Here is a 23,901-nt window from a genome sequence, read left to right as displayed (position 1 = left end):
TTTAGGTTCGCCAAGATAACATGTACGATAGTGTCTTTTTAGTAAGAGAACTGCAAGAACATGTTAAAACTCTTTAAAAGCAGTGGTATGATTTTCTGTGGGTTTCTTCTTGGTGCTGGGGGTCGAACGCAGGGTCTTGGGCATGCTCAGCATGTGTTCCACCGAGCTACACACCCAGCCTATGTTCACTTTTCAAAAAGATAAAAGTATAAAAGCACTGTCAAACTATATGGCACCTGTTTTAAAGCAGATATTAGATCAAAGTGAGATGAAGTTCTAGCAGCAGGCTATCCATTAAGTGCTCATGAGGCAGAAATGACAGGATCACATTAGCTGGTCTTCTTTCGGGACTCAATTGAGTCTCAAAGGACTGAACTGTCTGTTGGTGGTGGTGCTGTGTGGATTAGATGCCATGTGCCTCCTTGTCACTGAATCACCAATACCAGAATGGTCCAGGAAAACAGACTTGGCCAATCTATAAGCTGCTGAGTCACAAATACATACCCCAGAGGCTGCCACTTCTAGTCACACAAGGGAAAGAGCTACTTTATGTGTGCCAAGAACCTTACATGGGCCGGACGCGGTGGCACATGCCTGTAATCCCAGCAGCTCAGGAGGCTGAGGCAGAAGGACTACAAGTTCAAAGTCAGCCTCAGCAAAAGCGAGGTGCTAAGCAACTTAGTAAGATCCTGTTCTCTACATAAAATTCAAAATAGGCTTGGGATGCCACTAAGTTCAATCCCCAGTACTCCCTACCCGATAAAAAAGAAACTTACATGGGTCTTAAGTATAGCTTATAATCTAGCAAGTTGCTATCAGTCTGATCATATGAAATTGGCTTAACTAAGTATCTTAAATATCAAATTTCTGGATGGTTCCGATTATTCCAGATCTCATGGTCACTAAAGTTAAAAATCTGAAGTCAAACCCCACACCCTTAAAAACTGGCTGCTCATGGTTTATGTCACACTTAATCTTAAAATGTACACTGTGTAATTATTATCAACCAACTTTCCAGAATATTCTTAACACCACTTAGCATGACTGGGTGAGGCTTTACCAGCAATATATACCTAGAGCCAAATCACACTGTATTTAAACAATTCATGCACCTACAAATACAAGACTATCACTAAAAGTCATCCAGTACTAGTGACATTTCTTTAGTTTCCTGGAGACATTTCTAAATTATAGGTGAAGGCCTACAGCTAGCATCAATCCCCCATCTTCCAACTTACTAAATTTCTGGTCTACCCACTTTTCCCATCAGACATTCTCCTATTTACCTGTGTACCAACCATTCCCTTTCCAAAAGTTTTTTAATAGCTAAATTCACCTTTCTTATGTAGTTCAATTATGTTGCCTTGAAATAACCAATGAGCATTTCAAACAAAAATCTACTTTTCATTAAGTATTTCTGTATTTCCTATTTAACCACCTAGGCATAGGATGCTTTTTCCTGTAATTGGAAATGCTCAACTTGCAAGGTCTGTTTTTAAAAAGTTTTAATAGAATGCAGTCATGCCCATTAGTTTACTTATGGTTTATGTAACCGCTTTTGCACAACAGCAGAGCTGAACAGTTGCACCAAAGATTCCTTTAAAAACCTTTCAAAAGTTTGACCTCAGTTCTGGAAAAATAGTCTCCAGGAGGTTCACTAGCTCAACATAAAAAAGAAAACAATGAATCACTATTTTACACAATAGAATGGTCCCAAACTCTTACAGAGGACTCACATATACAGGGTCTGCCTAACCAACTGTAAGGAATGTGGAAAGAACTAAGAGGGAAGTCACAAGAGGACCACACTAGGATGAGACAAGGACTGGGAGTCCACATGTGCATGAGGCCCAAACATCTTTCAAAGCAGTTCTTGCAGATATCTGACCACTGCCCCTTCCTCACTATATCCTCCTTACTATGATATGGCAAAAGCCATTCCATTTCCAGTTACCTCTAATCACAGAACTGTATGAATACAAACAAGGAGAAAGTTTTAGGTATGACTTTTATTTCTTTCAGGCCCAAGTAGGCATGAGTGGATGATTTTCACTACTCCCCTATCTATCCCCAATGCCCCTACACCCCTAGAAGAAACATTTACTTTCACTCCATAACTTGGAGAGTGCCTATGCTTTGGCATCTGACTTGTAATGGCTCAGAGTGCGGGCAGAAGGGTCAGTGGCATTGATCCACTTGGGCATCCAGTAATGGGTCAGCCAGTCAGCTCGGCCTGGATAGTGGCGTTCAAAGATTTGACGGTAATAATAGCCTTCTTTAGTTTGAGGAGTGTTGAAAGGGAATTTTTGGGCTGCAGTTGCCATCATCGCATCATCAACCTATAAGAATAAGGGTGTAAGAGCAGAACAGCTTTTCAAATGGCATGGAAATACTTGTATTTGATTTGTTACCACAAAATGAAAATAAAGTTAAGAGAAGGCTTGACTATAAATTGTACAAAACCCTTTGATCACCCATCACTTGGAAAATACTACGATATCCATAATGTGCACGGCTATAGTTAACTTTCAAAAAATATTCACATGCTATTTCTAATACTTAGTGATTATTTTATTTGCTAGTGTCTAATGTCTGAAAGTACCCCAAAATGGGTTAAATGGTCAGTGATGATTAGTAAGCCTCCCCTCTCCCCCTTTCAGTTCTAAATACAACTTTATAAACCTTCATGATCCTTAATTTATATCATTCTTATTTAAAAAGAGATGCTGTTTATAAAGACTCTCTTCTCCTATATACACCAAACATTCAAACTAAATACAAAAAGAACAGAGATTCCAGCTCTGCATCTAAATTATCCTATTGCAGAAAACATTTTTAAAGACCTCATACCTGATGTTCAACATATTCCTGTAAAATCTTAAACCAGGAATTCTTAACTGAGGTTATCCCATCACTGAAGGCCTCTTTGGGTCGCCAGAGAATCTCGTTAGGTATCAGGTTGGAGTCCTCAAATGCCTCTCTCAGGAGATGTTTCTCTATCCCATTCTGACATGAAAACAAAAGGAGTATCAGCAAAACTCACAAATGTAACCTGAGAGCAATGGTAGTGTTTACCTTGAGCTGATTTTACCTACTTTTGGAATTCTCATTTCTGGTGGCAGAGACAAGTAATAGGAAGAAAAACGATGATCCAGAAATGGGACTCTCAGTTCAAGGCTTAAAGGAGAAAATTGAAAAATCTAAATCAAAATGGGTATTTAGTACCTGTCAATTTAGGTTCAGGCTCAGAGTTGCCTAGCAATGGAACCAGATTGAGTAATGTTGGGATCACAGAGCCATCTCACAACCTCCTACTGACTGTTCTACACTAATGGAAGAATACAGACATCTTCATTTAAAATAAAAGACATTATTTCATCTATTGAGTGTAACTATCAGCTTGAGAGTATTACTTTTACTTTTCCTTATATGAAAAGTTAAATGTACAACCCAAAAAGCAAAGTAAGTTAAGAATTATAAGTAGCTGATTGTTAAGAATGTATCTGGCCTGGACCTTTCTGACTCCCAAGTTTTTTCTAGGTGAGATCATCTCTTCTCTTATTAACAACTGCAATGACAGTTCAGTATTTTAACACAACCTGATTAATATTTCACATACAGTATGCAAAATAAACCAATGTTTCACAATATTTCATCAAATGCCACATCATCTATGCCATGAATCCTAATGATTCCGGTTAGGGCAAGCAGATAGGATATTAACCATGGGTCAAGCCCATTCCCTTTCGCCCATTTAATTATTTCCTAAACTAAGTGTGATTCAGTAGAAGAAACTAAAACATTTAACGTCAGTTGTGTATCACATGTAGCAAGTAAGAGTCTTTTCAACTCTACAACATGACCAATTAAACATGAAAACTTAAGCCAAGGGAGAATGACACCAAAGAACCCTGGTTTATAATCTAATCAAACCTCCCTTATCTTGTGCCCCTTAGAGTCACTACAGCATCAAAGAGGTATTGTGGGTGCTCAATACTTGTCATGTGGAGTTTATAACCTTAGCTTCTTTTTAAAAGACCTCAAAATAGCTGCAGCTGCCTTCCCTTGGGGGTCAGATGTAGAATGTTATTAAACTTTAAAGATGGAAACTGTCTGAAGCAACTCAAAGAAGACCTCTCCCCATTACCACAATAGCACTTTGACTTCAGCCCAATTCTTTCGGGGCTAAGTAAAGAAATCAGCTTCATTTGCTCTATAAAAGTCACACTTTAGAACATATAGCCAAGTGAAAAGAAAAAAACAAAATCAGCCACTGATCTTTTCATTTTTTGAGAGTTGTTTTGTTTTGTTTTAAATCATTTCTTAAATCAAGTTACCCATGGGCAGCAGTAGTCCGGTCTGCACGGAGAACATCAAACAAATAGAGTTCCTTCAGTAGCCTCTCACTCTCCTCCTCAGCCTTTTCAGGAGAAGGAGCCTATTTTACAAAGAAAGAGCCAAACAATAGCTTTGCTTGTGGCATACAGAACTGCTTTTACTTCTCCCTTTTACACATATTCCAACACTGGAGGTGGGCAAGACAGAGCACTAAACAAGGGGAGGGACAGAAGTAAATGGCCTGGACAGAGGCAGGTAGTGCCTTATAAAACACACTGTCACTTACCACAACTGCTAACATGACAACAAATATAGTGGACGATGAAATAGAAAGGGAATTCTAGCTTTGTTCATTTTAAAGAGTGAAAATCATCTGATATTAAGACTTCTTTCTCCCCCAAAGAAATAAATAAGACACTATTGATTTCCTCATATGTATAAACTCAGAAGGTACTCAGAAAAGTCATTGTTAACATTAAAAATGACAGACGATAGAAAACAGTCAAATGTTTCCTACTAGCACAAATGTCCCCTGCTTCAGAGTGCTCACCTTGTGGAAATAAATGTAACCCTGTGTAAGTTCATCAGATCCCTCTCCAGAAAAGATCACCACACTGTCTGTGTTCTTCCGAATATACTTGGAAATTAAATACATACCTTAAATAAAAGAGAAATTAATGTTAATGTCAACATAACCCTCCACCAAAAATGCCTTTTATTTGACTTTCAGAGACAACTGCAGGCTTTACTACCACACTGGACTTTGTATGAATAGATAAGAGTTTTAAAATAATGACCTTACACTAATAAGCCATTCATATGGACTTAATTCAAAAGTTGTACCACTGCAATAAAATAGCCCAGAAACCATTCTATAATTTCATAAACAGGTTTAAAAAAATTCTAATGTTTTTAGACCAAGAATATCTACCTTAAAATTTGGCTAAACTGAACAATGACTCAAATACCTAAAAATCATGCCTTGCATGCTGGTATTAATACACAAAAATAAGGGTTTGGGGAGTGCTAGGGCTTAGCTGTAATGTGTCCCCCAAGAGTTCATGTGTTGGAGGCTTGGTCTGCAGTGTGGCCATGTGACAGGTGGTAGGACCTTTAAAAGGTGGGCATACTGAGAGTTGGGTGGGTCACTGGAGACATCCCCTTGTAAGGGAAGGGATTAAGGTAGTTCTCATGAGACTCTTAGTTCTTGGTGGAGCTAGTTGTTATAAAAGAGCCTGTTCCTAAGTGCTGGTTTCCTGTCTCTCCTTGTTTCTCTCCCTCTGGTGCGTGTTCCCACCTGATGCCACCATGAGGTGGCTCAGCCAGGAGGGCTTTGCCAGGCTGCCACGCTGAACTTTCAGCCTCCAAACTTAAGTTAACACCTTTTAAGTTAACTGATCTTAGATATTTCGTTCCAGCAACATAAAACAGACTAACCTAGGTAGTTTAGTTTTAATTTTGTTGGACTGACTTCCCAACACTCCCCATTTATCAAATTTCACAGATAGTTGAGGCAGCTGCATAAGTAATTGAATCATGTCTGCTTTGTACCTGCTCCACATCCCTTTCAATCTGTGTCTCTTCTTAACCTTTTTTAAATTATCCCTCTCCTCAGGGGAGACTTTTAAACTCTCCCTGGCAAATCCACCACCGACCCCATTAAATTCAGTAACACAAATAAACTGTGTATCTATTTACTCACTGTAATGCTTTAGAGGGCAATGAGCCATTGTATTACCTAAGGGATTTTTTTGTCCTCCAAGTCACATTTTTTAAAAATATTTTTAGTTTTAGATGAATGCAATATATTTATTTTTATTTATTTATTTTTATGTGGTGCTGAGGATTAAACCCAGTGCCTCACACATGCTAGGCAAGTGCTCTACTACTGAGCCACAACCCCAGTGCAAGTCAAATGTTTCAATAAAGAGGAATATCTAAGCTACTGGTATTTTACAGGCTTAACATTGGCTTTTTCTGATTTGGGGTATACTTCCTATATCAATATGTGTCCATCAGATAAAACTAGAATTGTTTGTATAGCTAAAGAACAGCTAGTGATTGACAAGTTGTGTGATGGAATATTTACCAAAATACTTAATCTAAAGTAAGTACTCCTTAAGGAAAATGAATTACAACATATACACCTAGTTCATTCATTCTTAAATAACATTTCTTAAACTTAAGGCCCATGTGTTGAAGGCCTGGCTCCCAGACAGGAGCTACTGGGAGACAGCGGGACCTTTAGGAAGTGGGACCTAGAGGAAGGAAGTAGATGATTGAGGGGTGTGCCTTGAAAGAGTTACTGGGACTATAGCTCCTCCCCTCTTTTTGCTTCTCCATCACCATAAGGTGAATAGCTTTACCCCACCATGTGCTCTCAATTGCAGTGTTTTGCCTCACCTCAAAAATAATAGAGCAAACTGACTATGACTGAAACCTCTGAAACCATGAGCCTAAATAAACCTTTTGTCCTCTTAATTTTTTCATGTATTTTGTCACAGCGGTGGAAAGCTAACCGCTTAATATTTTTAAAACCTCATATTTGTCTTCAGTATTTAAAAAGAAATCCTTTTAATAACATAAAATATCTTACCTACTGATGCTCGAATTGTTGTAATGTCATAAGTTTCCAAAGAAAATATGACTTCATCCAGGGCCTGAATGCCTTCCTCAGAGTTAAAAAGGACTTCGTGATGTTCACTTCCAATATGATTTGCCACCTGATTAAAGAAATACTCAAATTCTCATTATTCAAAGAAAATAACTACCCTTGAAAATGAAACAATAGTACCTCACAAAAAATTATGAATTAGTAGTAAAAAATAAACAAGGGAAAATAAGAAATAATTCCCCAGGCCACCATATTCATTTCTGGCCTCCTTTCAACCACAAAATGTAAATCTCCCATGAGCCCCTCCCATTCCAAGACGGCAACCTAAGAGACAAGAAGCTCCCAAATAGTACCACTCCCTCCCCACCTATTTTATCTAATCTGTTATCTTTCTCTAGTTCTAAGTGCTTCCACTCTGAACTTTTTGTACTCCTGAAATGCCTAATTTTAGACCCTGGGTGTTATTCCTACATAGAATGGCCCCTGGCTCCTTCTACTTTCTTAGGCTGTTTTGCCTTCCCCCAATAGCAATCAACTCTCATTGAGATTGAACTCTAGTTCTTTCTTATCTATTCTAAGTTCCTCCAGATCAAGAACCAGATGTCCTACAACTGAATATTTATAAGCTCCCTCTACCCACAGATCTAAGCATTATGCCTTATAAAAAAAAAAAAAAAAACGAAAAACAGAAACAGTTAATATTCACGAAGTCCTTACTACATATGCTAGGTTCTAGCCCACATATTTCAAATGAATTATATATTTTTACTTCAAAATTATCCCATCACACTTTTATACCCAGAGGTCAGTATACGACACAGTTGATATTCAATTGGCATTTCAATCTATTTTAACATATTTAATTTAAAGCAATTACTAGAGTCAAAAGAGTGGCACAAATAGAATCATAAATGATTGTCTTGATTTTCATTCTAATAACAAGTCTGCTAAAACTACATAATGGGCAGAGACAGCATCTTACCTTTCTAGCAGCCAGTAAATCAGGGCTGTCCTCCATGCCAATTGCAAATGTCTGGAGAGCATATTGCACTTGGGCCTCTTTTAGCTGCTTCAGCAGGGTGGCAGCAACCAGGCTGGAGTCCAAACCGCCTGCAAGCAAAAGAACAAGTACGCTGGTTACGTGCTTAGCAGTAGACGGGACAGTGTGATTTACATACTGCTGAACATCGGGATTATGGTTTTACCATTTACGATCCCCAAGTTTTATAAACTGAAACGAACCTTGACAAGAGAAAAATACAACATGGTTTTTACTGGATACTATCACAATGGTAACTATGTGAATTGGTTAAAATCACTACACAGGATTCTCAGGAATATGTATTAACTAGCTTTTACACTAATAATACAGCTATGGCATAACTAAATCACAGTATTAATATGAATATTAAATATAGCTTACAAAAAAATTTTATGTCCTATAATAAAGGAAAGATGAAATCTTATAGCAAATATGTTATAGTGGAAACCTCGGGGATGGGTACAAATCATTTCACTTAAACAAACACACGCTAAATATTCTTAGCTATTTTTTTTTTTAACTAACTTCACCTGATAAAAGGCAGCCAATACGCCTGTCTGTCATCAAACGTTTCTTGACAGCATTATCGAAAAGGATGCGGAGGTTGTTCTTCACAGTTTCTATCTCAAAACCTATAAACACACAAAGTAAATGAAACAGCTCCAGAAAGGCTGGGGCTGAGTTAGTTATTGAAGTGAAGTTCACAATCACCCAGTTCCACCACCATGGCAATCTCTCAAAAGGGGAGCCTGCCAAATCCCAATGTGTCACCTCCAAGTGAATTAGGTATAGCAATAATGTGAGAATGTGACCATTTTCCTTTAGGAGGGAGGAGGTGGTGGAGGGATAGATGGGTTTTTGTTACCTGGGAAGAGTTTCTCCACACTGTCATAGAGGACATGCAGTGGCTCGTCCCTGCAGTGATGATATTTAACCATTTCCACCGATGCAACTTTGCCATTTGGTTTTAAATCCAAAACTTCATAGTGTCCCGGAAGAAAAGGCTCCACTTTTAAAAAAGGAGCTGTGGAATGTTTCAAGGTAACAAGACCTACAGATTCAAAAAGATAATCTTCAAATAAGGGAACACCTCATCATAACTTCCACAACAGTTAACATCCTAGGAATTTCCTGTTTATTTTTCCTTTTTAATATACACCCATGTCCATTATATAAGCAAAACGGGGTGCGGGGTGTTAATCACCCAAAGTTCTACCATCTACTCACTAGGGAGATAAAAGTGGCACAGTAATAAACAGCAAAATTACACTAATTTGTAGTAATTCAAAACAACGGAAGAACCTCCAGCATTCAATTCCCTCTCCCTAGCTGGAATTTCTGATCAAGAAAATTTTATTGGGCTGGGGACATAGCTCAGTTGGTAGAGTGCTTGCCTCGCATGCACAAGGCCCTAGGTTCAATCCCCAGCACCGCAAAAAAAAAAAAAAAAAAAAAAAGAAAATGTTATTTTCTACAATAAAGCAAACAAATACAAAATGAAAAGATACAAGTAAAGAAAAAAAGAGAGAAATTTAATTGTTAATTTTACAATATAATGGCAGTCATTTCTTTGTCATCAGAGACAAACCCACATAAGTACAGTTATCTCATACTAGACAAAGGGGCCAAAAACATACAATGGAGAAAAGACAGCCTCTTCGACAAATGGTGCTGGCAAAACTGGAATTCCACATGCAGTAAAATGAAATTAAAATCCTATCTCTCACCCTGTACAGAACTCAACTCAAAATGAATCAAAGACCTAGGAATTAGACTAGAGAACTTGCACCAAATAGAAGAAAAAGTAGGCCTGAATCTCCATCACATTGGCTTAGGACCAGACTTCCTTACCAAGACCCCCATAGCACAAGAAATAAAAGCAGGAATCAATACATGGGATAGATTCAAACTAAAAAGTTTTTTCTCAGCACAGAAAACAATCAATAATGTGAAAAGAGAGTGTGATTTACATACTGCTATCACAGAGTGGGAGAAAATCTTTTCTACACACACACTTCAGACCGAGCACTAATCTCCAAAGTTTATAAAGAACTCAAAAAACTTTACACCAAAAATACAAAGAACCCAATCAATAAATGGGCTAAGGAACTGGGCAGACACGTCACAAAAGAGATATACAGGTGATCAACAAATATATGAAATATACGAAAAAGTAATTAGAGAAATGCAAATTAAAACCACCCTAAAATTTCATCTAACTCCAATTAGAATGACTATTATCAAGAACACAAGCAATAATAAGTGTTGGCGTGGATATGGGGACAAAGGCACACTTATACATTGCTGGTAGAGTTGCCATTGGTGCAGCCACTCTGGAAAGCAGTATGAAAATTCCTCAGAAAACTTGGAATGGATCCACCATTTGGCCCAGCTCCTCAGTTTATACCCAAAGGACTTAAAATCAGCATACTACAGTAAAGCAGTCAGCCACATCAATGTTCATAGCTGCTCAATTCACGACAGCTAGATTGTGGAACCAACCTAGATGCCTTTCAGTTGATGAATGGATAAAGAAACTGTGGTATATATACACAGTAGAATATTACTCAGCCATAAAGAATAAAATTATGACATTTGCTGGTTAAATGGATGGAGTTGGAGAATATCATGTTAAGTGAAATAAGCCAAGCCCAAAAAACCAAAGGCCAAATGTTTTCTCTGATAAATGGATGGTGATATATAATGAGGGGAGGGTGGCGGGGACAGGGGCAACAGAAGAATAGAGGAAGTTTGTATTGTGTAGAGGGAAATGGGGCGGGAAGGGGTGGGGGAAGAAAAGATAGTGAACTGAGATATTATTACCCTATGTACATGTATGATTACATGAATGGTGTGAATCTTTGTGTACAACCACAGAAATGAAAAGTTGTACCCCTTTTGTATACAATGTATCAAAATGCAGTCTATAAAAATAAAAACTTAAAAAGAAGGAAAAAATAAAACTATTAAAAAAAAAAAAAAAAAAAAGAGCCATGGTTCCCAATCCTTTAACAAGCAAAATGCTTCACTGTCAGGTATATCAAAGTCAGATATATTTAGAAGTCAGACATCCATCCCACAATCGTCTTTATATACCATGTGTGAATAGAGGCAGGTAATTTAAATTTCTTCAGTAATTTCCTATAGGCAGTAACTAACCAGACATCACTATCACCTTTGACAAGAAAGTCAATGTTTTACTGTGACTAGTAACTGCCTATCTCTATAGAATACACAGCATGATTTACTATCTGAGCTTATTAACCTAGTAATCTCTGCAGTACTGAATACAAAGACCAAAAGACCCAGATGTTCTCACTAGCCCGCAGGGGCTGGGGGATAATGGAAAGGTTTTAAGTAGAGTGTATCAAGATCCAAATGGGTATGTAAAAGGGCAGAGTTAAGGATACAGACAAGAAAAATCAAGAAATTTCAGAGGACAAATTGGACATAAGACTATAGTTCCATATCAAGTGACCATTAAGTTCAAAGGAAACCCAGTAAAAGTAGGAATCTTTTTTTTTCTTTTTTCTTTTTTTCAAGTAACTTTTAAAATCAGAAAAAGTAAGTTTTCCTACTTTCTTCTTCTACATGATTGTTTTGGCTATTCTGGGTCCCTTATAAGTCAATATGAATTTTAGAGTCACCCTGTCAATTTCTATAAAAAGGTCATCTGACTTGTGGCTTTTCCTCCTGTGCTCAGGAGTCCCAGGTTTCTGTGCAACACAGGGAAGGAAAGACTCCGAGGGAGAATGCGGGACAGAGTGAAGAGCAGGAAATGGAACCACTGACATTCCAGAATGTGGTCATTGATTTCTCTCAAGAGGAATGGGAAGCCTAGACCTGGCTCAGCAGAAATTATACAGAGATGTGATGTTGGAGAACTACAGAAACCTGGTCTTTCTGGGACATCCAGACAGACAGACTGCACCTCTTCACCAAAAACCCCGGAGGGACAGACTGTGCCCCGCCTCCACAACCCCTCCACCAGACGGAGCACACCCGGCCTTCAGGACCTCTGTCCAACAAAAAACACCTCACCTCCAGGAACCTCCAGTCGACCATGCCCACACCCTGTGCTACAGCTCCCCATTTGGCAACAGATTTGGAAGCCAGAATGGCCATCTTGGATCATCCTGGAAGCAGTAGCTCCCATCTTTAGGTGGGGGAAAATCCCAGCCTGAGACTCCCTGCTGGACACTGGAACCTCATTGTCAGGTTGGAGAGCTGGAAGAACCTGTAGCTGTGCAGTCCAAGAAGTGGAAGTCCCAGAACATGAGGGAGCAACAATGCTACCCTAGTCTGAGACCAAGGCTTTTGGAAACTACCTGGAGAATCACTGGCAGAGTCCACTTTGGAAAAGTGAAGAAGCAAGTGTCCAATATCCTCAGACAACTGAAGCAGCAATCAGGAACTGCACCTCTTCACCAAAAACCTCGGAGGGACAGACTGTGCCCCGCCTCCACAACCCACTCCACAACGACTCAGGAAGAGTCAAACTTGCATCTTTATCTGCTTCCTTGTTCTTCCAACTTTTATTCCATCCAAACTACCATCCTAGTGGGTGGTCTTCTCATGCTATGGGAGCATCTCCACTTCAGTTAACTATCCCACATTCCAATCATTCTTAGATATGCCCTCATGGACACACCCAAATCCTCTTAATCATCTGCATCTTTTAATCTAATCTAGTTATCAATTCAAATTAACCATTATAGGAAGTTTGGAATTTTTTACTGTTATGCAATCCTCCCATTTGAATTTACCAAAAATTTTAGAGCATTGAATATGTATCTGACCATTCACAAGATGACAAAAATGAAAATCAAATAAGATACAGCCTCTGAAAACTGCAAGATGAGGTAAAAATGGGAAAACATTATTAAGACATATGATAAATTGTTTGTACCAAGGAGTAAACCTAGGTATGCTTATCCTCTGAGTCACATTTCCAGCCCTTTTTATATTTTAATTTGAGACAGGGATTCAGTAAGTTGCTTGGGTCTCTCAATAAGTTGTTAAGGCTGGATTAGAACTTGTGATATTCCTGACTCAGTCTACATATGATTTTTAAGGTACAGGAAACCTGATGCAATATGGCAGATCAGGAATGAAGAAAAAAAATTCATTCTCTACTCAGTAAAGTGAGGTGATGCCTTCTGGAGGGTGTGAGGAAGGAATGAAGCAAGAGGGATCCACATGAATCCTCAATAGCTGTGTTTATGCTGAGATTGATGGATGTGTCCAGATCTGTGATAAAGAATTTTTCTTGCTTTTCTCCTCACCATTTGATTCCTTGACCAATAAAATACCATTAGTAAGATAAAAAAAAAAAAAAAAAAAGGTCACCTGGGTTTCTAACAGATTGAACTGAATCTGTTAATCGATTTGAGGAGTACTGTCATCTTAACAAGTCTTTGATCCATGATTATGGGATACTTTTCCATTTATTTATATTTCCTTAATTTCTTTTAATCATGTTTTATAATTTTCAAAGTACAAGTTTAGCACCACTTTGGTTAAATTTATTCCTAAGCATTTTATTTTTTGATGCCATTGTAAATGAAGTTTTTTCTTGTTTTCATTTTCAGAATGTTCATTGCAAGTGTATAGTGTTCAGTGCATCTTATACTGCAAACCTGCAAAACATCTTCCTGGAATTTGTATCTATACTACACAAGGAACTATTACAACTAAATAAGAAGACAGATGACTCAATTAAAAATAGATAATTCAGAAATGAATAAACAAATTCTGCTGCAGTTAAACAGTGGATTATTTGGTGATTAAAAAAAAAAAAACAGCCAACAAATAAATGACATTTACAAACTTTAAATGCACATGCTAAGTGAAAGAAGCCAGTCTGATGGGGCAACCTATTGTATGAGCATAACTTTAAGACTCTCTGAAAAAAAAAATTATAGACAGTAAAAAGATCGTTTTTGCTAGGCATTCAGGAGTCAGAGGAATAGGAAAGATGAATGGCTGATCACAGATATCAGATTTTTAGGACAATGAAAATATTCTGCATTGTACTTTAAGGTAGATATATGGCATTATGCATTTAACAAATACGAAGAACTGTAAAACACAAAGAGTGAACCTTAATATAAACAATGGACTTCAGCTAATAAAATATATCAATACCGATTCATCAATCCTAACAATTGTAGCTCATGACTTGTAAGAGTGGAGGAAACTGGGAGAGAGGGAACATGTGGGCACTCTGTACTTACCACTTCTTTTGAGACCATAAATTTCTCTTTTAAAAAAGTCTATTAATTTTTTTAATGAAATAATCCTTAGAAGGAAGAAAAAAGAAATGGGAAAGACTCTGAATAGACATTTCTCCAAAAATGATATACAAATAGCCTATACGTATAGGAAAAGATTCTTAATGCCATTGTCAGCAGAAAAATATAAAACTAAAACCACAGCAAGATACCAAGTCACACACACTAGGATGGCTAGACTCAAAAGACTCAGGTGTAAGTCACTGTAAGGAGGTGGAGAACTGAAACCTTCACACATTGTGGAGAACATAAAATGATACAGCCACTTTGGAAAACAGTCTGCAGTTCCACAAACAATGAAACACGGTGACTACATGACCTAGCAATTCCCCTCTTAAATATACACCTAACAGAAATAAAAACATAAGTCTACAAAATCTTGTACACAAATATTTATAGCAGTATTGTTAATAAATGGATTAATAAACGGATAAACAAATGTGGTATGTGATGAAGTATTATTTGGCAATAAACAGGAAGTACTTACAACACAGACAAATCTTCAAATTTTCTACCAAGTAAAAAAATCCACAAAATCCCACGTAATGATACAAATTTATTTATACGGAATGTCTAGAATAGGGAAATACAGAGAGATAGAAAGCAGACTGGTGGTTGCCAGGGGCTGGGGAATGGGGTAAGGAGGTTGCAGATGACAGATAAAGGGTACAGGGTTTCTTTTTGAGGTGATAAAAAATATTCTAAAATTGACTGGAGTGCTGGTTACAGATATCTGTGACTGTATGGTAAGGTTCCACAGTGCAATAATTGCAGAGCCAAGCCTGTGATTACAATATGACACAGGAAAACTTGCACACACCTAAGGGAACAAACTAGATGCAGGGTATACTGGCATAACAAAAATAAATGTACTACAGACTCATCCCTCAAGTATTACAGAATTTAAGTACTGACAAGGGGTGGCCCACTCCTCTGTTTATAAAGAAGAAAAACCTCAAAGGATCCATGACTTAGTCACTGGTAAAATATTCATTGCTCCTCCCAGGGGTTTATCAAATATGATCTACACGAAAACACAAAACCAGGGCATGAACAAAACTTCACAGAAAAATTCCCACATTACCTTTAGCTTCTGAACATACGGCCAGAAATCCATCTTCTGTCATGGCTTTAAACAAAGGTCTGACTCCATAGGTATCTCTGCCCAGGAACAGTTTCTTATTGGCGGTGTCCAGTAAAATAAAAGCAAACACCCCATCCAACAGACAAATGGTCTGTTCAATTCCTCCTTTGTCATACAGATGAAGGATTATCTCACCATCCACTTTTGTCTGGTATTCAAATTCAAAACGCTGTTGCAGCTTAAGAAACAGAGCAAAACAAAAATGTCAGCATCTGTGTTCACTAACAACTTTTTATTGCAAAGTTGATTCAATATTTCTGTGCTCTATAATAATTTCAAGCACTTTAGTGGTCTAGAAGAATTGTGGCATTATCAAAATACAGTTTACTTCAATTCACGATTCTGCTAGTTCTTTATAACATAAGGTTGAATCCTTCAATAATTTTAGTTGCTGTCTTATAAACTGGATGTACAGTGGCACTGTACCAGAACAGTTAAGGCATGGAGGACTGAGAATGCATATTATACACATACTATATATGTAATACATACAAATTTACGTATACAGTCATCCCTCAGTATCTGTGGGGGACTGGTTCCAGGATCCCACCCAGATAACATCTGCAGATGTACAAATTCCTTAAATAAAATATTGTGTAATGTTTACATATAACCTAGAAATATCCTTTGGTATAGTTTAAATCACCTCTAATTATTTATAATATCTAATACAATATAAATGCATGCTATGTAAATGGTTGTTAGACTGTATTGTTTAGGGAGCAATAAGAAAAAAACTGTACATGCTCAGTACAGAGACAATTCCCACCCCACCAATATTTTCACCCATAGTTAGCTGAATCTGTGGATACAGAATTCATGAATATGGAGGGCTGGCTATATAACATCTAAGTTAAGAAAACCATTCACTCAGTTGCCAAGACACTATGAAACTAAAAATGTGTTTTGAGCAACTATGAACTTTTGGTCTGGGGATAAAGTATTGGCTAAGGTTCTTCCTGATCAGCCTCAAAGACCTACTTGTGAAAATATAAAGAAAAGACACCACTTTGTGACAAATAAATGACTCCATCATAATGACAAACACATGATCCAAAACAAAGCTACTTATCCCCAGGGGTGAACTACAACATCCAGTCCTTCCACCACTGCAGTAGCATTAAAACTACTTCTCACTGATAGAGAAAATGACGTGGGGCTTTATCAGACCCACACCCCAAAGGAACAGAAGAGATGGTCACCGCCACCACATGCAGAATGCTTGATTAAATTGTGCCTAATTCAGTGATTCCACTACAACTGACAAACTTCTAAGGGTGTAAAGTCCTCAGTGTTGTGTGCTTTGTACTTATACTCACATTTTTGGCTGACAAGAGAAGTTAACAGAAATAAAAATCAGGTGAAAAGCTTGAATAAGCTTAAACATTCAGAACATGTTTCCAAATTTCAAAAAGTAAATCTATATGTATTAACACATGACCTATAAATATGCTTTATAGTCTAGCTCATTTCCTTCCACGTGAACCTTTTGTCTAAAAGCACTCACAATCTGCCCAAAAAAGAGTTCTGGCTACTTCTACAAAGCTATGGCCAAGTCACTCCTCCCTGCTCTGAGAGACTACCAGGATGGTCCTATTATTAGCAGATGGGATCTGAAAAGTCTCCTGCTGCCCCTTCTGGGATGAAATACCTGAAGACAAACAATCCTAATGCATTTGGTGATAATAGCAAGTAAGAGTTTTCCAAATCTATCTCCCCCATCTCCAACTTCCTCTAGTTAGTTAAATCTCAGTTTATTCAAAGAGTAGAGGGGTCCCTTGGTTAACAATTCAAGGGTTAAGTACCATTTGCCACCCTCCTGAAAACACACGTCAATGTTTCTCCTTAAATAAAAGCCTCATATATGGCCATAAAGCTGAAATGATACTGGTATTTGACTTGCTGGTTGTGGACCTCAGACTTCTTCATTCAGTCTCCCTCCAATCCCAGCACCCCATCTGTATTTTTATAGTATCAATATACTTTATTTTCACTCCTCACCCTGGAAAAAAAAAGGAGCTTATGTTATAGAATACTCCATATAAGCCTAAAACATTTATTTTACTCTTTAGGTAGGTTTCTAGCAACCCAGACTCAGATACTTGATAGAAACAACTGAACTCTGCAAATACAATATATTTAACCAATTTAGAAAAGAAATATTTTCACAATATTTCACTTACAACTTTTTAACAAAATTAACAAGTAGCCAAGTTGTTCAAGCAAAACAAGGTATTTCCTACCTTATTTAAGGAAGAAACCTGGCCAATATTCCCATAGTACCATGTAGTATTCTCATGTATAAGATACTGATTTGACTTCCAAAGGTGTTTGAACTGCTTCCCTCTTTTCCCTTCCACTAGTATGAAACTCCATTCTTACCTTTCCTCTTCACCATTTCATCTCCAAGTACCTAGAAAAATGATGACCATGTATATGGGCCCTTAATAAATCTGTGAAAGGAATTTGCTGAATATTAAAAAATTTGCAAATGGAAAGCCTATTATTAAGAACATTCCTATAAGCAAACAACAAGGCAAAAGCTGTTGTTCAGAGATGAAGGTAGCCAAAGGGTGGCTAGAATATAAAACCCTACCAATGAATGATGGCATATATGAAGAAGTCTCAAAAAAGACCATGGAAAATCACAACTAAATGCTCAAACCTTATCTAAAATCTGCCTCAATACAAAACAAAACAAAACAAAACAACAAAAAAAAAACCCAAACAGTTCTAAAGATACTCTTAGGGACACTTGGGGATGTTTAAATATGAACTGGATGTTAGATAGCATTATGAATTCTTAGGTTTAATAATTGTATTGATGTTAAGTAGAAGAATGTGCACATCCTTAAGTGGTAAATGCTTATACATAGAGATGGTAAGTTTCTTATTATCTGCAACATACTCTCAAATTATTCAGCCAAATAATGAACATATACATGTGATTAAGAGATAAAGCAAACAAATATTAAAATCAAGATGCTTGTTGTTCTTTTTTTTATGTTTGTAATTTTTTCAAGATCAAAAGTTGGGGAGGGAGTTGATGAAAAACAACTTGTAAATCATATGTAAATTACTCATGAAACATTAGCTAAATAATCTTGTATTAGAAGATTCTTATCAAATTCAGCTTCCTAGGATCCAAACTTCCATCCCCTCACCCACTCTTATCCTGAGAATAAGCTTCACTGGATTAGAAAGTTGTTCCAATTTTAGTGCTGCTAAAAGTCTTAATGCACTTGACTGCATTCAGCCACCTTCTGCCCTTTGATTCTGATTAAGTATGCAACCGCATACAAGACTCAGTGGCAGTATTATGTAAACACCGTAAGTACGATCATCTCCAAACTAGTAAATTCTACACCTTCCTTAAAAACCTCAATTGCTGATGCCCTTTGAATGATATTCCTACTTCTTACCATGGCTATTAAGTGCAGCTCCATGGACCTGCCCACCTTCCCAACCCCACCTTCCCTACCTGTCCCTCATTCACTCACTACAGTCCCACGGCTGCTTCCCACCACAATTCTACTCCACATGCTACTCCCCTGTAAAGGAAGTGATCTTCCCAGCCTTGCTTGTCCATCGGGTCTCAGTTCAAGTACTGCTTTAAGAGCCCTTTTCTGACTACCCTTTCTGGAAGTGGATGTCCCATATTTATCACCTCTGTATGTGTTCTTTGAGAAAAACTATTATATGAACAATTTTTTTCTGTTCCCTAATATTTCTTCAGTCGAAATGGCTGAATTACAAACAGCTGGTCAACCATCACCAACTGGTAAAACCCAAAACAGCAGCTGGTATGTCCACTGACATTCTCAAAACGAAATGTATATAGACCCCTGTGCACAATCTTCAGAGCTCTCAAAACACTGAACAGAAAGGCAGTCATCAATGTCAAAGAGGACCAAATACTGAATTTGATATGACCCTTCTAATCTAGGATTATTTGGCTAGAGTTTCCTATAAAATTCATATATCATTTGCAAGTTATTTTTGCTTAACTCCTTCCCTAACTTTTAATTTTGAAAAAAATTTCAAATATACAGACTAAAGCAATGAGCACCCAGATTGAATAACTGTTAATATTTGCCCATATTTGCTTAATATCTCTTACACGAATGCACATATTCATTATTCAACTGAATTATTTGAGAGTGTGTTGCAGATATTATGACACTTTTCCTCTATATATTTCCTAATAAGTTCCATTAAGGGCAGACTTAACTCTCTTCTTTACCACTGTAACTCCAGTTTCTAACACAAAAACTAGCACAGGCACAATTAATATTAAAAATGTTAATAGAAAAAAATTGTTAGAGTCAGGGAAGTTTAAGTTTTTTTGGTTATTGTTGTTGTTGTTTTTGTGACCAAGTCAATTTACCTCTTTGTGCATCAGAGTCTTGTGTACCTATATGACTAGAGTAAATGTGAAAAGTAAAAAAGTAAAAAGCATTATACAAAATATGTTAAAACATCCAACTAGTTCTGAGGTTTTCGCTTACCGCCTTGTGGTTGTAGATTTCACCATTGTAACAGAGCCACAAATAAGGGTATTTCTTCAGTCGAATTGGCTGCATTCCAAACAGTGGGTCAACCACCGCCAACCGGTGAAATCCAAAGCAGCAGTTGGTATATCCATTGACATTCTCAAAACGAAATGCATCTGGACCTCTGTGCGCAATCTTCATAGCACTCAGACACTGAACAGAAAGGCAGTCATCACTGCCAAAGAGGGCCCAGATGCCACACATGGTGCAACGAGGCTACCAACTTTCTACAAAGATAAAAGCAGAACAATCAAATATTCAACATCTAATCCAAGTCTGATTAATCCTCCATTCTAGAAACTTGCATTAACCACTTCAAAGGGTGAAACATAAACGATCTTATCTACAGCAAATTTCCATTAGGTTGGCAAACACACAGAAGTAGATTTGATTTACTTAAAAGTATGCAAAAAGGATGAATGACCTTTGCACCTAATCAGCTACAGCAGCTTGGCATCCAGGCAAAGTCTGCATCTCTTCCCACCTCATGAAGTGGTGGTCAACTAGAGCTAGCAGCATTCAGGTTACATTCAGTCTTTGCAGCCTAGGTTTCCTCCCAAGATACAAATAAGCATACAGGCTGGTTCCAGTCTAGCCCAACTTTCTCCATTGCAGAATCAAAAAAGCCCTCAACAATCCAGGAAACTTTCCTCCTGGGTCTCCTAGACAATTAAATACCCTTTATTTGCACTAACTGCAGGTGGAATATGGAGGGTATAATAGCAGAAGGTATATACTAAGTATAATATTAAGACACAGTTCTTGCAAGCTTTTCGTATCTTCTAGTTTACCTCTAAGTGCTTTATTCAAATGTGATTGAAGAATGAGAAAGAGAAAGCAATATAATCTGAATCAACTATTCTAACGAAACATTCAACACTGACACAAGATACAAAATCTTCACTATCATAATGTCCTCAATAACAAAAATGCTCTCAAATATTTTGGTCTCAAAGCTGCACTGATCAGTAAGAAAGCAACATCCCTCAAAACAAAAACAGGGGCTGGGGATATAGCTCAGTTGGTAGAGTGCTTGCCTCACAAACACAAGGCCCTGGGTTCAAATCCCCAGCACTGCAAAACAAACAAACAAATAAACACACACGGCACATCCTTGTAGGCCAGGAAGTAAATAATTCCTACAAATGTTAATTCAATTTCCAGTTTCAAATTATCAACTGTGAAATAAAAGGCTTTTTCATTTGGATAACCAGCTCAAAACAATTATTTTAATTAAAAAAAAAAAGTTATTTTAATCAAATATCTGTAACTTGGAAAACAACTACTATATTTTTTAAAAATGCAAATCTGAAGCAAATGTCCAGATAACTTGGGACAAGCACACTAAAGAAAAAACATATTCAAATTACAACATTTACTTTGAGCAATCCTCTGAGAACATTTCATTTGTATCTAAATGAAACAAAGTTTTGGTTGTCCTTGAAGACCAGATAAAAATAATGGAAAATGTACATGTATGATTACATGAATGGTATGAATCTACATCGTGCACAACCATAGAAACGAAATGATGTACCCCATTTGTGTACAATGAATCAAAATGCAGTCTGTAAAAAATAAAAATTAAATAATTTTAAAACAGTAAAGTCTAAAAACCCCATTTGTGTACAATGAATCAAAATGCAGTCTGTAAAAAATAAAAAATTTTAAAACAGTAAACAGTAAAGTCTAAAACATTTTGCTAAATTAAAATAAAACATTGATTTAAAAAAAATAAGAATAATAATGGGAAATGGTACTGACTTAAGCAATTTGAAAATGAAGTACCACAAGTCCTTGCATACCTTGCATGTACTTGGTCAAATAGCCTAAAATGAAAGACTTAATAATTTAGTGGAAGATTCACTAGGATTTGAAATAATACTAATAAGCAATCTATAAAAGTTAAAAATGGGGTGGGAAAGTGCTTTGAAAATCAAATATAATCTTCAGAATCATTTACTTAAAACTTCTTAATGCTAACTAATGAATCCCAGTATTAGGCCTATAACGGGGAAACACACCCTGACCACTAACTTAAAGTGGAAAGAAGAGGAACAAGTTTGTGAAGAACACTTATTTCTCCAGAAGAAAAAAGCAAATTAAAACCATAACATTATTGTTATTGGAATCAGCCTTATAAAAGACAGCAAAGTTGTCCTATTTGCTATACTTTTTCCTTACTTCTGTTGCCTGTTTCCAGTCATTTTCCATATTTCCTTCTAAACTTACATAGCTGTGCTATGCAATAGCAATATAAGCCACGTACGTGGCTCCATTAAAAAAGTAAAAATAAAAAAGGTGAAATTTAAAACATTTAACACAATACACTCAAAATAGTATCAACATGTAATTGAATTCAACATGCAATCAATATCAAAAAAAATTAATGACATATTTTACATTGTTTTTCCTACCCAATTCGTCAAAATCTGGTGTATTTCATATGTACAGCACATTTCAATTAGCCAGCAGTTCAAATGTTCAAAATATGAGATAACACAGCGGCTACCAAATTAGCCACTTCAGTGAATTTAATTTCTATGCTTACCAATTACTTAAACTTCCTCAGATCGCTTAGTTTTTACTTATGATCTCAGTAACCAACTAGAAGGCAGGTGCAAGACCTACCTAACTTCTAAATTAAAGTAATGTGATCAAAGAAAAAATAGTTTTTCAGGGCTTCCAAATTATTAAGCAAGCACTCAAGGACACGGGCTAAGAAAACGCCCTTTGTTTAAAAAAGTAACATTAATCTGAAGCCAGGCCTGAAAAACAGCTGTCCATTAAGAAAAGGCATGCTAGTTCTTTTGCCTTTTTCAGTTACTTAGCCGTCTGTTTCCCTAAACAGATATCTTCTCGGCAGGGTTTGCTCAGCAGGTCACTTGTTGAGTGTTGCATTCTACGGTCTAGGTGGAACATGGGGTGGGAAAGGGGAAGGGGAGGCAAGGTGGGTTGGAGAAAAGTGAGCAGGCACGTACAGGCATCTGGGCGATCACTGCCAAGCCAAAGACCTTCTCTCCTAAACCAGGACCTAGGCACTGCATCGCCCCTCCACACCCGACTGCGCACCGGCCACGTGCACGTTCCAGCCGGTTCGCAGCAGGACCCTCGAACTGCTAACATTTCACAGGCTTCAACGCCGTTAAAAATAATAACATTTACTGGGGCCAAACTTCGGCTGCCGCTGTCTTCTCTCTCACGCGGCCCGGTCCCCCAGGTCGCGATTCAGTCAAATTCTCAAGGCCCGGACAGAGATCCTCCCTCCTCAACTTGCTCCCAGGTGCGCAATAATCGCGCCGGGGCATCAGCCCCGCCCTCGGTCGGTCCTCTGCCAGCGCTGCAGCATCAGCCGGGCGCCAGGGAACCGCATGTGCCGGGTGCCAGGCTGCCACACATCAACCTCGCCCTCTCGGGCACACGAAGGGCGCTGCCCTGAGCAGCCCCAGCTTACCTAGTTGTGAGTGGGTCGGGCAGGTAGGAGACCACAGCTGTGGAACGCTGGAGGGACCGCTGGCCTTCTCCGGACTCAGAGCCACCTAGCTCTGGTAACGCGTGCGGGAAGTTTCATCATACCCGCGAGGACCAACCAGCGCGCGCAGGGGCGTGGCCTCCGGTGCGGGCCCGCAGACGCGGAGGGCGGGGCCGAAGGCGGGGCGGGGCGAGGCGGGGCGGAGGAGGCGGAGCGGTAGGGAGGAAGGAGGAGCTATTCTGCTTCCTTTTCCTTGAGGTGTTGGGTACCTGTGAAAGGATAGCTTCAGAGATCTGGCCAGGTGCCTAGGGCTACCCGACCATCTGGCAATTAGAGGACGTTCTGGACTTCGTTTGTTCCTAGGGAAATCATCACCGATTTTGGTTACAGTGTCCCCTCTGCAGGAGATCTCCTCATACCTTTAATTTTAAAGTCTTCAGTTCTC

At 38.1% G+C, this 23,901-nt stretch overlaps 1 protein-coding gene across 2 annotated transcripts; it reads right to left on the bottom strand.

Moving 5' to 3' along the window:
* Positions 1-2,001: 2,001 nt before the first annotated feature.
* On the bottom strand, positions 2,002-23,555 carry Asns (asparagine synthetase (glutamine-hydrolyzing)). Of its 2 annotated transcripts, none has more exons than XM_047561422.1 (12): positions 23,439-23,555; positions 19,940-20,211; positions 15,372-15,609; positions 8,860-9,045; positions 8,525-8,626; positions 7,935-8,062; positions 6,935-7,061; positions 4,889-4,995; positions 4,338-4,438; positions 3,096-3,177; positions 2,851-3,006; positions 2,002-2,339 (listed from the first exon to the last, which is right to left on the bottom strand). In XM_047561422.1, the coding sequence occupies exons 2-12, from the start codon at positions 20,186-20,188 to the stop codon at positions 2,130-2,132; spliced, it is 1,686 nt and encodes a 561-aa protein (XP_047417378.1). In that variant the 5' UTR covers positions 20,189-20,211; positions 23,439-23,555; the 3' UTR covers positions 2,002-2,129. The 2 variants fall into 2 exon arrangements, with proteins under 2 accessions (XP_047417378.1, XP_047417379.1); XM_047561423.1 differs by lacking the exon at positions 23,439-23,555 and adding an exon at positions 23,150-23,239.
* Positions 23,556-23,901: the final 346 nt, after the last annotated feature.

This window comes from Sciurus carolinensis, chromosome 8 (assembly GCF_902686445.1).
Source record: "Sciurus carolinensis chromosome 8, mSciCar1.2, whole genome shotgun sequence".
Taxonomy (NCBI): domain Eukaryota; kingdom Metazoa; phylum Chordata; class Mammalia; order Rodentia; family Sciuridae; genus Sciurus; species Sciurus carolinensis.
Note: the sequence above shows the minus strand (reverse complement) of the source record. Positions and strands in the feature narration are given on the sequence as shown.

Bases quoted from the DNA above. Each gene is read 5' to 3' on its own strand.
- Asns (XM_047561422.1), bottom strand. From the start codon at position 20,188: ATGTGTGGCATCTGGGCCCTCTTTGGCAGTGATGACTGCCTTTCTGTT. The intron at 7,062-7,934 runs GTAAGATGCTGT...TTCTTTAATCAG, and splicing joins ATTTACTGGCTGCTAGAAAG to GTGGCAAATCATATTGGAAG. The intron at 2,340-2,850 runs GTATGAGGTCTT...TTATTCTTATAG, and splicing joins AGGAATATGTTGAACATCAG to GTTGATGATGCGATGATGGC.